The 15,113-nt window shown below is 32.8% G+C and overlaps 2 protein-coding genes across 4 annotated transcripts in view; one reads left to right on the forward strand and one right to left on the reverse strand.

Annotated features, from left to right (window-relative positions):
• Window positions 1-2,042, forward strand: part of LOC117327976 (profilin-4-like) — a 28,956-nt gene extending 26,914 nt beyond the window's left edge. For both annotated transcript variants that reach the window (XM_033885256.1, XM_033885254.1), the window contains exon 5: window positions 225-2,042. In XM_033885256.1, coding sequence (XP_033741147.1) covers window positions 225-253 — 29 coding nt within the window. In that variant the 3' untranslated portion in view covers window positions 254-2,042. The remainder of the gene's footprint in view (window positions 1-224) is intronic.
• Window positions 2,043-2,958: 916 nt separating this feature from the next.
• On the reverse strand, window positions 2,959-13,553 carry LOC117327975 (chloride intracellular channel protein 4-like). Of its 2 annotated transcripts, XR_004532760.1 has the most exons (5): window positions 13,392-13,553; window positions 12,227-12,583; window positions 7,497-7,685; window positions 4,911-6,500; window positions 2,959-4,842 (listed from the first exon to the last, which is right to left on the reverse strand). XR_004532760.1 is itself a non-coding variant. In XM_033885253.1 (4 exons), the coding sequence occupies exons 1-4, from the start codon at window positions 13,467-13,469 to the stop codon at window positions 6,060-6,062; spliced, it is 1,065 nt and encodes a 354-aa protein (XP_033741144.1). In that variant the 5' UTR covers window positions 13,470-13,553; the 3' UTR covers window positions 2,959-6,059. The 2 variants fall into 2 exon arrangements, 1 of the variants encoding a protein (XP_033741144.1); XM_033885253.1 differs by having other exon boundaries at window positions 2,959-6,500.
• Between the last annotated feature and the right edge of the window lie 1,560 nt (window positions 13,554-15,113).

Below are 15,113 nucleotides of genomic sequence, written 5' to 3' on the forward strand. Positions count from 1 at the left end.
TCTATCTGTTATGATACTATTTATATGATAAATTACCTACCTTCACTAGACCTAGTCAATGTTGCTAAGCCTATAACATGTATAAAAGGGAACAGGTCAAACATCTTGTTGACCTAGACCTTCCCAGACCTTCTGGGTAGGCACTATTGTAAACTGATGTCACATTGCCAAAATAAAACATTACATCTGGGTCAAATTTAATTCTTGTCTTATTATTATTTCAGCTGATTATTTCAAAGAAAAAGGGAAATAGTTTACAAATCTTTGTAAGAATTTGTCTGCTGTCCTGTGGATGACTGAAGCCAACAGAATTGTTCACACTGCCAAACTGTACCAGATCAGTGACTGAGGCTGAGAGACATGGCTGTCTACACCTGAGTGTGTAGAATCTCAGTATACCTTGTGGAGGACATCCACAGAAGATTTATTGTTTAACGAGACATTAGTGAAACACATGTTTTAATATAGATGATGGCAAGTAAATTTGAATAATAAGTTATTTGAAATAATTTTTGCTCCAGTTTTTGGTTCTGTATATTTTGTATCCATAGTAACATTGACAGGAATTCAGGATTAATTTTGTTGTTTTAGTTCTTTAAAGTACTTGGAGAGTTTATAGATGTCAGTACCTATAATTATCATAGCATTACATGTACTGTCAATATAAAGTTTATCTTGCCTCAGTGACTCAAGTATCAAATGAATATTATCAAATTTAGAATTCTCTTAATACGGGAAGGAAATCGTATGTATTAACCAAGGTATGGAGATTAAGTCAGTTGTTGATATTTATTATTCTACTTTATTTTTTGTATGCAAGTTGTGTGATGAGGTAGAAAAGCATGTTAATGTTGAGGATTACATGATGAAATTATCTGTGTCAATATTGTGTATTCACTGTTTAAGACATTGTTTCTTATGTGTGTTGGATTAAGTATCGCATCCGTGTGTATTTAAATTTAGTTTTATTCCAAGGGACTTCCCGAACAAATATTATCATATCATATATTTTAAAGTTTGAATTGTTTCAGATATATTTTTATACAAACATATAAAAGATACTGCTTATATGATTATAACTAATATGTGAACAGTTTGTATGTAAAAGAGATTTTAACATTGATGTCAACTGTGGAAAAGAAGTGAATTGCTAATATCTGTCTGAAAGACTGGAGTCAAAAGTTGATATTTGAGATTTGAAGCCAGCCTGAAAAGTTGTCGTTATAATTTACAACTATTCTACAAATCTTACCTTGAAAATGTAGACTTTTGACTTTTTTCATTAAACTTTTATTGAATAAATCTGTAGCAACTCTAATTGTACCATAGTGATTAGAAACTAATATTCACATAAAAACAATGTATACATCAAGTGTCATAACCTTTATATCTAATTGAATGATTTAGTACATATACAGATGTCCGTCCAAATAGAATTTTGTTGTGATAAAACTTTCATAGCTATGTATGCTGTATTAATGTGCCATATATAAATACATGTACAGTATACTCCTTCCAGAAGGTACTAACTTGTGTTTTCTTGTTAACCAAATCTTGTGTATCATATTCATTTAAAGCAAATGGGCCCAGAATTGTTAGAGTTATGCCCCTTTAAGTACAATGATCACAACCAGTACCTCACTCTGTCAACAGGTCTTTTTGTTGAAATTATAATCCTATATACACCCAAGGTGGTCGACCATATGGAAACTTAAAATTCTGTAACTTTTTGGAGACTTGTGATATACCTAAGTCTATTCCCATTCATACTTACCAACCTAATGAAAATATTTCATTACATTGAATATGCTATTCAGGGTTTGAGAAGGTGCCACCTTCCTATGTCACTGAAGGTAGGAATTGTCAGATTTCTGGCTTTGTGAATGTCTTATAGTAATAACTAGCTCTAGTATAAATGTACATAAATCTACTTGATGCACATATTTGAAATGTATTCCTGCTATTTTTGTAAATGTGATTGTTATTGCATTTAAATATAATATTTTGTGATATTCATGAAATAAATTACTTAAAACCCACGTTGGCAGTGTTATATTGGTAATTTCATTTAAGAAAATCAATTCTTATAGAAGCTACATCTATCTCTGACAGAGTTAATATGATTGATTGAAAAGAGCAGGTTGTTGTATAACCCCAAATTACATACTTTATTTGCTATCACCACCCTCCAAAGTTTGAGCTTTTCTTCATATCATTTAAATCTAAAAAGAATGAATATAATTTCATTTTGGAAGAAATTCTATTGTACTCCTCTACATTTGTACATAATTTTCAGTCTTCAGATATATGCGATATTTTTTTAAAAACTGTCGGTGACATTTAATGCAAATTTGTGATAAGCTGTGTACACCAAGGTCAGTGGTGTCGCATCTGTTTATGGCCAGGGTATATCCTCTTATTCCAACATCTTACTACTCCTGAGTAGACATCGAGGTACACATGTACAAATGTTCAGTATTCGTTATAATTAAATTGATTTATCAATGTTATAATGTCAAACATAAAATTTTTGTCAGTTTTTACAATCTGAATTTCTTAGAGCATGAAAAATGCTTGCGATTAGCCATTCTTGGCCTCCAAGGGCGCCTTCAATGACCAACACCAAATGAACACAATGGCCACACTTTCTGTGTAAGAGAGCATCTTCATTGTCTTGTTAAATCAGATGAACCTTACAGTACAAGTATCATTTGGTAAAATGCAAACAGCCAATATCTATTACAGCAATTTGGTGCAAAGAAAGACTGAAGCCTATATTGGATGAAGTCCTTTCCTGGTTCAATGTATTAATCCACTATTCTTTCTTTTCCAAACAATTAATCCAACGATTTAAAAAATTTGAGAATTAAAATAAATGGCCAAACCTTGTAGAGTAGTTTCCCTTTATGGAGATATCTGGTATACATCTAACATCATACAGATAAAAAAAAACACAACTCTGTACACTACCTTTATTTCATAATTCTATCATATATAAAGATTACATTTGACAATGATATTACACGGGTAATATAACAAATGTACCGATATTGAACATATTTATTACAGTTTTAATTTCAATCTTAATATGAATGCTGATGTTTTGCCTTGATTCAAGCTATTTCCATTGTTATTTGACAAATCTATACCAAGAAATAGAAATGAATCATTTTCAAAGTTCAAATAATGAAACATCAATTTGAGATATTAAAGCCATTTTCATGATTGTATATTCTGGAAGCCAACTGGAGAATTGAACAAACGAATAAGGGCAAGAAAACAAATATACAACTCTATCAACCCCAGAATGACACTTACTTCAATAAAGAAGAATTTATGTCTTCCATAACAAGTTTAGAAAAATATTCTCAAATTAATATGTTCCATTTCATGCACCCAAACTGGGAAAAATGATTATTTAAGATCAGACAGAATTTATTGGTTAACAATCTTTAAAGGTAATTATTTTAATCTGCATTATAATTTTTAATGAAAACAACATGTATATTCAATTGTAACATCAACTCATAATCAAAGAAAAATGTATTTGTGAAAATTAAGGTAAGAAACCTGTCACCACAGGAACGTAGGTAATGAATCTCTGAATCAACCCAAAGTGTTTCCAAGTAAATAATGTTATCAAGAATATACTATTTTCAAAGGAACTTTGGTCCTTTTATTAAGTCAATATTAACTGTATAAATAAGTAGATAAAATGGATGTTACTCCCAATAACATACCAACATATAAATGGTGTGTACAAATTGTTAAGCTTTCTTTTAACAAACAAAACAAAATGCGTATCTACAACTCATTTCTCTCGCCTGTGTAGGCATTAGATGATAAATGTAATCGTTTATGATCAAATATGCATACAACATAAAAGTTTCATTGGTAAATATTTGGTGATATTTCTCCTCATTATTACTTTTAAATGCATCCTGCAGTGTTGCTCTTCAACTTTTAGTAACAGAAAAAAGTATTTTGCAATCAAATTGATTCTTACAACAATATGTAATTTGTGAAAAATTAGTATCAAAATCCAACCTTATTGATTTCTGCATCTATATATCAAAGTAGATTAAAAAAATAAATTGTCTATCACCTTGTATGTTCTGTGATGTATCTTCACTGTAAGTACTGGGTACATATATATATATTCATTATTTTCAATATAAATTTATTAAACGTTTCATCACACTGTTAAAGAAATCCACATACATTATTGTCAAGAAAACAACCATAACCTTTTCAAGATACTACCTCAAATATACCCGACAGAATTGGTAGATTTATAAACAGCTAATCATCTCTTTACTATCATACAGTTTACAACCTGAAAATAATTCTGTATTGGAAGATGGAATCCAGTTTACCTGAAAAGGATTGTTTTCTTGAATATAACATACATATTATATATAAGTCTTAATTATTGAATAGTACCATAAGTCACAATAATACTTTAAACTAGAATTGGTTAATGTTTTTTAAACAATCCCATAATACAATGTGATCTAGTTTGGTCACTCGGATAAATAAGGAGTGTTTTAAGTATTGGTACCAGGTCATTGTAAATATACACCAATCTTGACAACACAGTTAGACTTTATCATTCCCCTTTAACTTAACGTCAATTCAACTTTTATCAAAAATAACATGCCACATTATTATACGCTGAAGTTAACGGGTCACAGATATGGGTGTTTTACAAATGTGGGACAAAACCAAAGTAATTGTCAGCATCCGTATCTGATTTCTACTGATCTTATGATTTCTTAGCTGTGATGATGTACAGTACCAGTATGGTCAATAATTCAGGGAAAGCGTAAATTACTGTTATAACTTTTTTCTGTAAAACAGTCACATTTTAAGGCCAATAATTCAGGGAAAGCGTAAATTAGTGTAATAACTTTTTTCTGTAAAACAGTCACATTTTAAGAGAAGGCACAGTTTATCTTCATTGTTAATGTAGGCACAAGGAATCACTAATGGACGGTGCTTACTATTGAAAGACAGACATTGGACAAGTCAGAATTAAATCAAAATGTCTAACACTTTGAGTCTCACCTAGTTTGAAATATCTTGAAATATGGTTGGTAGCTAATTGATCAAATATTTGCTTATGCTTGATATGAAATATCCCATGCAGAATACAACACCTCAATTCCAAAATTTGAAATATGATTTGAATTAATTATCAATAATACACCATGCCAAACCATTAAAGAATTATATTATTAACTTATAATCATACAAACACATATCACATGTATATATCCTCACAATGTAAATCTGCACAAACATAAACGCGACATATTTTTTTCTTAATTCTGAATAATATTTTGACTTTAATTTACAATGACATCACTGCTTAAACAGTCAATGCACAAGGATATGCTTGGCATGTTACCTTACAGTACCACAACTGAAGCTATAACAAAGCAATACACAGTATAGAAAGCCCCTCTTTCATATATATGTGATGACTCAACAAAATATAAAATATGTTTTCATGTCTAGACTATGAAATATGAATTGATATACATACATATATAAATATATATAAACAATATACATTAATCATTTTTAAATTTTGGATATATCATTCATAATTTTATTCTCTTTCCCTTGGGAGATGCGCAACACATCAGAAACTTTCGAGAATATTGTCCTGTTTCAAATGAAATCATTCCTTACAAAATTCCATAAATTGTTTTTGTGTATATAAACTGCTTGCTACTGGCATGTAGCGAGAACCATGCATTTTTAAGAAAACTTATCAGTATCTTGTGCTGTCAAAGCACTACGTATACCTGGAAGAGGTATTAAACAATGTTCATTTAAATTCACTTGTATGCAATCCAGCTGCAGGTAAAGACTATGTAGACAGACAGTGCTACTTGGATGGTTCCCGAAGCATATTAAGATCACAAATGCATGAAAATCTATGTCTTAGACAAGATTTCTTCAGTCTACATTTACTTTTGTAATGTCGATTTCAAATTAGTTATCTCTCATCCATATATAGGCTGTGAAATAGCTAACAGAGTTATCTCCCTTCACTCAACTGGATCATCCCCATTTGTACAGTTTTCCTGTCCCTCGTCATTTTCCAACACCTGTTGTTGCTCATACACCTCCCTATTAACCTCATCAGGCTCTGGCATTTGATCCTCCTCATCTCCATTCTCTACGACTGGCTTTGTTTCCTCCTCTTCTTCTTCCTCCTCCTCTTCCTTTCCGTTGTTGATGACTTCCTCCTGAGTGGTGACAACTTCCTGTTCGTAGTATCTTTCTGGCACAGAAATTGTCGGAGGCTCAAGCTTTAACAGGTGCGGGGACTTGCTCCCCACCAACTTTGTAGAAGCCTTCTGCATGTTGTGTGAAATGATATCCCTGTCTCCCGGTAATGTTTGCACAAAGGCTGGTACAGTGTAAGCATTTTTCAAGTAATTCCAGATTCCACTAAACTCATCTGGAATCCTGAAGCCTTTTAATGCCTAAGAGAAAAAGCAACCATAAATTAGATAGAGTGACTATTTATTTGCAGTCAAAAATGAAATCAATAACATTGGTATTACTAGAACTGTAACCAAAGGTTATCAATAACATTGGCAGTACTAGAACTGTAACCAAAGGCTATCAATAACATTGTCAGTACTAGAACTGTAACCAAAGGCTATCAATAACATTGGTAGTACTAGAACTGTAACCAAAGGCTATCAATAACATTGGTAGTACTAGAACTGTAACTTAAGACTATCAATAACATTGGTAGTACTAGAACTGTAACTTAAGGCTAAGGCTATCAATAACATTGGTAGTACTAGAACTGTAACCAAAGGCTATCAATAACATTGGCAGTACTAGAACTGTAACTTAAGTCTATCAATAACATTGGCAGTACTAGAACTATAACCAAAGGCTATCAATAATATTGGTAGTACTAGAACTGTAACTTAAGACTATCAATAACATTGGTAGTACTAGAACTGTAACTTAAGGCTAAGGCTATCAATAACATTGGTAGTACTAGAACTATAACCAAAGGCTATCAATAACATTGGTTGTACTTTAACTGTAACTTAAGACTATCAATAACATTGGTAGTACTAGAACTGTAACTTAAGACTATCAATAACATTGGTAGTACTAGAACTGTAACTTAAGACTATCAATAACATTGGCAGTACTAGAACTGTAACCAAAGGTTATCAATAACATTGGTAGTACTAGAACTGTAACTTAAGACTATCAATAACATTGGCAGTACTAGAACTATAACCAAAGGCTATCAATAACATTGGTAGTACTAGAACTGTAACTTAAGGCTAAGGCTATCAATAACGTTATTCTCACTTAAGTTAAATTTAACAAGACATTTTCATGCCAGAAAATTATCGTTTTAAAACAGTCAGCAAAGTATATATATTAAATACTCTTAACTTACACATTAACTGTATGAATATCAAAATATAATTGTACAAAATACTCACTTCACAAGCTATCCGGACATGTTGCAGTTTTGGCAAAAGGGAACAGTCGGCATATGATAATGAATTCCCACACAGGAATTTGGTATCTAATTTATCTAGGTGTTCATCTAAGGTTTTAAGGTAAGCTTTAAACTTTGATCCATCTGGGTCATGACCATGTGCTGTGGATTGTAGAAATATGTTCAATTTCTGAAAAAGAAAACGACATTTAATATTAAGTCTGTTACAAAAGACAGAAATTACGATATCACAAAGACGTGTATCATAAAACTAGATAGACAGTGACAACAAATTCACATTTAAATGTAAATGCCAGTTTGAACTAATTGAGGTGATTTGTCCTCATGATCATTTTTTCCCTTTTATGATCAATACATAATCTTCATGTATACATCAACTCATATTGTATTTTGATAAAAAATTGGTATCAGATCTTGAACAACACTGACTGATTTCATCAGGCAAGTTAATGTCAAATTGATAGCTCTTAGCCTCTATACGCATCATTTAAGTTCTTTTATTGACCTTGAAACAAACTACAAATGTTAAATACTGCATCAGGCATGTACACAAAGTTCTATTTAAGCCACTCTATAAACAAGCTGCCACATGTGTTTCAAATTATAACCGGAGTTCTACATATTATACTCTCACTTCCTGGCCAAGTGTGCTGTATGAATCATGCACCAATGAATTTCAGCGCAATGACCGACAATTAAAACAGCTTCCACTTAGGACCCCAGCCCCCTGAAACTATGTTGGTTATCATGATCAGCTAGCAATCCTTCTAAAACAACACATTAAATCTGTTTTGTACATCAAGCTTTCACTCCAAATGTATCAGTAACATGTGTGAGATGGTTGGAAAGAGTCAGCATCCCAGAAAGGAATGGATTGTATCTTTACCCCGTATAAACTAACATTTGTTATTATAAAATTATATTTTTCACTCTTTCTGATCGGCTAAAAATAGTAACTTTGATTGTTAGTGTATTAAATTATCGTCAGAGTTCATGTATTGAATGAATTTTAACGCAATTTGTTTTCTTTTGATTGTGTAGTGTTTATGAGTGAGGTCGAGCTACAGTTAAAGCCTCAATCTGTGAATTTACATTTTATGTATAAATCATGACTACATTTTCAAGGAAACTTATATTACCACAAGAATATCTTATACGACCTGCTGAAGATGTGTGCTATTATTTAAGCATTATGAAGGTAAATGACGTAATTCAATCTTACAATGATCATGATCAGTAACTGAAATTTTGTGAAATTCTTCCATGATCTACAATAAGGTCAGAAACCCATTATATCCTTCTTAATTAGGTCAATGGCATCATAATTTACCAGCCTACTCAAGGTCACCGACAACCTTTGCAGCCTACTAAAGGTCAAAGACATCATATTTTAATTACCAGTCTACTCAAAGGTCACTGACAATCTTTGCAGCTAGCCTATATATATATATAGCTACAAAGGTCTGCAATGGCATCATAATTATATAATTAATTACCAGTCTCCTCAAGGTCACTGACAACATTTACAGCCTACTAAAGGTCAATGACATCATAATACACCAGTCTACTCAAGGTCATGATCGCTGACAATCTTTAGAGCCTATACTACCAAAGGTCAACAATGCAACATTTTTTGCAATTAGTCTTCTGAAGGTCAAAAAAAATCTTTACAATTACAATCTTCTGAAGGTCAACAATATTCTTTACAATTACAATCTTCTGTAGGTCAACAACATTCTTTACAATTACAATCTTCTGAAGGCAAGTTGCTTCATTGTTTAAAAGTAGATTTCTATTAAAGGAAAATTTCTTTTTAACCACACAATTTTGTATCTACATGCGCATTATTTGCATACTACAACGTCAACCAAACACAGAAAAATATTTTTTTAATGCACAGACGGACAGTTATTCATTCTACCAAATCATACTGGTATTTGTCCATAAATTAGTTTGATTGGCATGGTTTTCTTGCCTGGTGATTACTACTTTATCTTATCGCTGTATTGTCATAAAAATTAAATGAATTTAGAGTTATACATTATAGCAGATATCAAATACTCAAGTCATGCTGAGTGACCTTGAAAATTTGTCCACCACCCATTTTCTTATATTTTCATTTCAAAGAATAGCATCTTAAAATCTAATTACTTTCTGTAATTGATAACGACTAACTTGCAACCAATCTGACAAACAACAGTACAAAGCCTTGCTGTGATGATGATAAATACAATACAACTGTTCGCAAACATCCTTGCTGCATTTGAATCATTTGAAGTGCACAGTCAAGTATTTCCATGTCATTGATCAAAATGACGTAACAATCATGTTGTGATCAAAGAGAGACTGTGGTATCAAATGTAAATATACATTATGCCAATGTTAATTTTTTATGATAATATATTAAGACACTGGGCTATGAACATTTTATACACCTAAGGCAATGCTTACCATAATGTCAAAGTTGACAAATGATAATGCAATTGCGAAGTTGCATTTAAATACTAACTGTTTACCTGTAGACCTATGGTTATGTAACACTATTGCGATACCTGATCTTGCCAGTATGTATACACGTCTGACAATTTAATCAACTTGATTTATAAGCATTCTGATGTAGCTATAGCATTGTGCGAGTCCTGGTCTGGTCACACGGTGTAATATACTTATAATGTAGTAACTGACTGAGCTACACATTGGACATGTTGGACTGTGAGATTACAGTAATGAAATATCCGTGTCATTACTCAGGACCCAGATCACAAATATTCTGGCAGATACAAGCAAATATTATATGTTCATATTCTCTTATTTTGTTTACCTATCTATTCCACTGACTGTAAAATATCATATCAATTAAAAACCAAGAAGTACCTATGAAGAAATATTTTACAATAGGTTTCAGTGTGGGAGACTGGCAAGTGACAATTATATATATATATCTGTCTAAAACAAAACCCAATCAGGTTTAAAGCCATGTGTTGGATGTCAGGATTACTTATGGATAACAAACTCTTCTTGGCAGACTCTGTGAAACCAATGTCAAATTTCCAACTTTTGAACATTATCCACTTGGCATTTATTTGAAACACTTATGAGAGCAGTGAATCACATCATTTACTTGGTAACTTTAAAGGCAGTGACAACTTTTCTATGGATGCAGAGTTTCTCCAATTTAAAAAAAAATCTAAACAAATGTAAAGCTGTTATATAAAATCTCTTAAGCAATAATGCTACAGGTCACCAATGTTAAGTCGAGAGAAGTTCAATGCTGTCTATATATGTGCAGGGGAATTCGAAGGACAGGGGCCACGGGCCATAGGCACATAAAATTTTTTAATCATTAGAAATTAAGAAGTCTTCAAAGGAGCAAACGGCTCAGTGATAAAATGGCCTATACCCAGCCTTCCCAATCCCTGTATGTGTATCCATTTATACTGGAAATACCGAGTCTACAGGTATTATTGCATGTTGGCTGGCATTTGAACCACAGGGCAAGTGCCAGACGGTGCAAACCAATATGTAAAGTACTTGAATTTTTATGAATGATGCTATAGCTAGCACACATTGCAAGTAATCAACATGTTCAATAGAACCGACAGCTAGCTATAGGTACCATCAACATGTACAACTGCAATGTGGCCTTCAGGGCTTAAATGTTACTGTATATCATTATTAGGTCAAATTAAATTATAGATTTATCAATAGGAACACACATTGAAAGAAAAAGGTCCAGTGGGAAGGCACTTCAATGGCCTTTAATATTGTCTCTATGGATTACAAATTTGTTTGAAAATATGCAGGTTTATTTAAGCTTAGTTTAGTAGGTCAAGATAAACTTACTGAAATTGACTTATTTTGACTGTTCTGTATTAGTATAATTCATATTCAAAATTACAATGATTAGCATTTATTTCCAAACAACCAGTTTTATCAAAGATTCCTTCTGAACCTGTTTTCACCCTATCACTACGAGTATGTCCTAGTGGGCGGATCCCTCTAAGTATATCTATATGGTAGGCACATCGCCACAGATAATGAATTTACCTGAGAAGATGTAGGACAGATTGTCCTATCCAGTCTTGTGTATCAGATGTTCTGTACACTGATTGGCATACAACAGGTATTCAATAAGATCACTCATGCCTGATATATTATGTTTACATACAGTTTGGACGTTTAGCATAGGTGTGCAGCTGTATACCAGAAAATTACTCTCCTTGCAGATCAAGTTTACAATAGGATTTTGTGATTTTGAGCTTAATTGTCTGTAAATATGAGAAATTTGCATCACTTAATAACGACACAAAATAATATTAAAATTGTTATTCTAGCAACATATTATCAAGGGAGATTGTATACCTACATCGGTAGATCCTGATAGCTATCTCCAGCATATATTTTATCTTCTGTATATATAAAAAAAACAGGAAAGAGTGGGTTCCAGATTTAGAATGGGTACTCCACTGAAAGGGTAGAAGTCCAATTGCAACTACAAACCTTGTATATTAATCAAAATGATCAATAAAAATAAATTATCCACATTAGAACTTGATTGACTGCAATGGGCAAGGTGAAGGTCAAACCAGATGGTCACAATGATTCAACCTTGAACTGCACAAATTCTCCATTGAAAATATGCAACTAATTATACAGGGAAGGTGAAGGTCAACATATTCATAGAAACAAAATTTGACCTTGAACCCTTACTTTTGTCAAGTCTTGAAATAGCTGCAATCCACTCAAATTATCTGGGGTATTCCTTTTAAGATCTCGAAAATATGGGTTCACTTCTTCAAAGAACTGTTCCACTTCGTCAATGTTGTCTGCGATACGGCTCATTAGGCTTTGGCCATTGTTGTCTTCACCACCAAGCCCGATGACTACAGGGTATTGTGAGGGGTTCTTGCCTTGCAACTTTTCACTGAATGTTTTCGGTGGCGTAGAGGATAGCACTGTATACACACGGAAGCTGACACACTGTTTTTCGGCCAGAAGGTAGGCCAGCATGAACCATTGCTGACATATTGGACACGACCCTTTGGATTCATAGTCTATTGTTGAAGCCTGAAATAGGAAAGGTCAATGCTTGAAAAGAAATTGGTTCAAAGAAGGTGGGTGTGGAGGAGTTTTGTCACCTAACAAGGTTAATCACACATTGTTGATTAATTGAATGAATAATGGAACATCAATAATCTTGTTCTGTAGATCACTTGTTGACACCTACATTTCATGACACATTTTCTATATCATATCAGAAATGTTACTTATAGATTTAAACCTGGTGTCTAAAGTGGAATCCTTAGTATCTATATACATGTAAAACTTGATTTATACACAGGAATCGGACGAATACACAGGATTTGAATATTTTTGTTATAATGAACGATTCACATATAAAACGTCATATTTCAGTGGTTAATGTTTATGTTATTTAATTTTTACACCACACAAAACCGCTGAAGCGGATATTAACCATAAAATTCTTTAATTTAATCCGTTCATACCATAATTACATTCCGACCTATCCCACTGTCCTTACCTGTACAGGTACACAGGTGATACACACGTGTACCACTGTCACTGTTCAGTAGGATTTGCCCCAATTTCATACACGTTTTGCGTTATAAACGAAAATAAGAGGAACGTTTCAGTATTGTTCAGAACTACCAGCCATCATTAAGGCTTTAAGAATTTCTGGTGCCAGCTTATATCTAGACGACCGGCTCGGGCTGTTATAAGGATTCGGGTACTGTCACCTGTTGAAAAGCTTACCTGTAACGTTATAACGTTCAGCCGCCCTGCGGGCGGCAACATCAGAATACACGTTTTCTCGATGTGTATTTCGGATACGAAGTACGCAAAAGATATTTACCTTGATGTATAATTCAAAACTCGGCTTCTTATCGTCTTGATCATCTTTGGGCTCGAAGAAAGGGGTACTGTCACTCATTTTGGAGCAACTTTAGGAGAAAAACTCGGTGAAATCGCTCCTCCTGTGAAAGATACACACAGACCTCGCCCTGGTGTAAAATATCCAATACGCATGCGTGAACAAGGGGCACCTTGTCCTGTCACGTGATAAGAATTAAAACTTGCTACAAGACGAGAAGGGAATGTTACTGGCATGCGATGTGATTCTGTAACTTTTTCAATTAATAAAGAAACATAAGTTTATTTTGATATGGAAAAATAAATCGATATAATTATGTTTATAAATGAATATAGTTATGTTAACGTATATGTCAATACAAATTGACATTAAAAAAAATAATATATATACGTGCAGAGACGTGCACGTGTAGATATATATACGTGATGAAATAAATGGAGAATCCTGTGGGAAAATAATATAGAGTTATATATATATAAAGCTACAAAATCCTAATAATCGGAAGTTAATAATGTTTATATCGGCTTTCATGACAAAGATAAATTTCTACTATTTATATCGGAGACATATATATGTCTCTGTTTATATAAATTAAGTAATATATAAATACAGAAAGTTTAACAAGGCGGAGGTAGAGAATATTTCACATATATATATATACGTCTGAGTAATCGGAAAACAGCTCTGTCAGGGTATTCTCTTTCCCTCAATTGAGTTTTTTCTGTGGTATTTAGTTTAGATCTTTAAAAAAATTAAGTGTATCAAAAAGAAATCCAGATTATGATGCTGATGCAAAAGTATACATGTTCTCTCACCTGCCCTGTATATTACAACTGCAATTAAGTTCAAATGACCATTTATTATATAACTGAGGCTGTCAAAAAAGGACATACATGTATATGTCCCATAACAATTTTAAAACAAAATGAAACCCAAACATGCTATAAATTTTATCACAAAGCCATATACAAAATTTCACTCATGACGTGTAGACATAACAAAAGAAAGCATCTTGGATGGGACAAAGAAAAACCTATACTCCACCCTAGCGGCCCTGTGATCTCCTTGTTAGTCTATATAGGTCCTTGTCTTTGGAGCTAGAATTAATTATAATATATATTAATCTTTGGCTAAACAAATCTTACTTTTAATTTATCTGGATATATTTTAATGTATGCAAGATATTGCTTATTTACAATAACTGGTTGATTGATTCCTTGGAGAAATGATTTCCACAGACAAATTGCCCTAATAAATATAGATTATCCCAAATCTGCCCTCCAGTACTATACCTTGATTTACATGGCGATGGTCAGTATACCAGGTAGATGACTCCGAAAAGCTTTGATTGCCAATCAGAGATCAAATCTACCAATATCTTAGTATTCTGAGCCAAATAAAGGCATTATAGGTATTACAAGTGTATACACTTAATTTCACCAAGTGTCCTAAACTTATCTAGGAAATTGGTATAGTAGTTTATTGAAGGAAAAGTTCCATTGTTACCAATTCCTTTCACTCTCCTATGAAAAAAATGTTTTCTCAGTTTAAGAAAAATCCTGAAACATGGCGGACCAGCAGAATAAATCTGTAAACTGTATCCATATAAATACAGGTTCTTGGAATGTCTTACTTAACAGGCACAGATTTAAACTTAATATATTACTATTATAAGCTCCAGATAAAGCCAATTAAGCTTATATA

The sequence above is a fragment of the Pecten maximus genome, chromosome 5 (assembly GCF_902652985.1).
Source record: "Pecten maximus chromosome 5, xPecMax1.1, whole genome shotgun sequence".
In the NCBI taxonomy this organism is placed as follows: domain Eukaryota; kingdom Metazoa; phylum Mollusca; class Bivalvia; order Pectinida; family Pectinidae; genus Pecten; species Pecten maximus.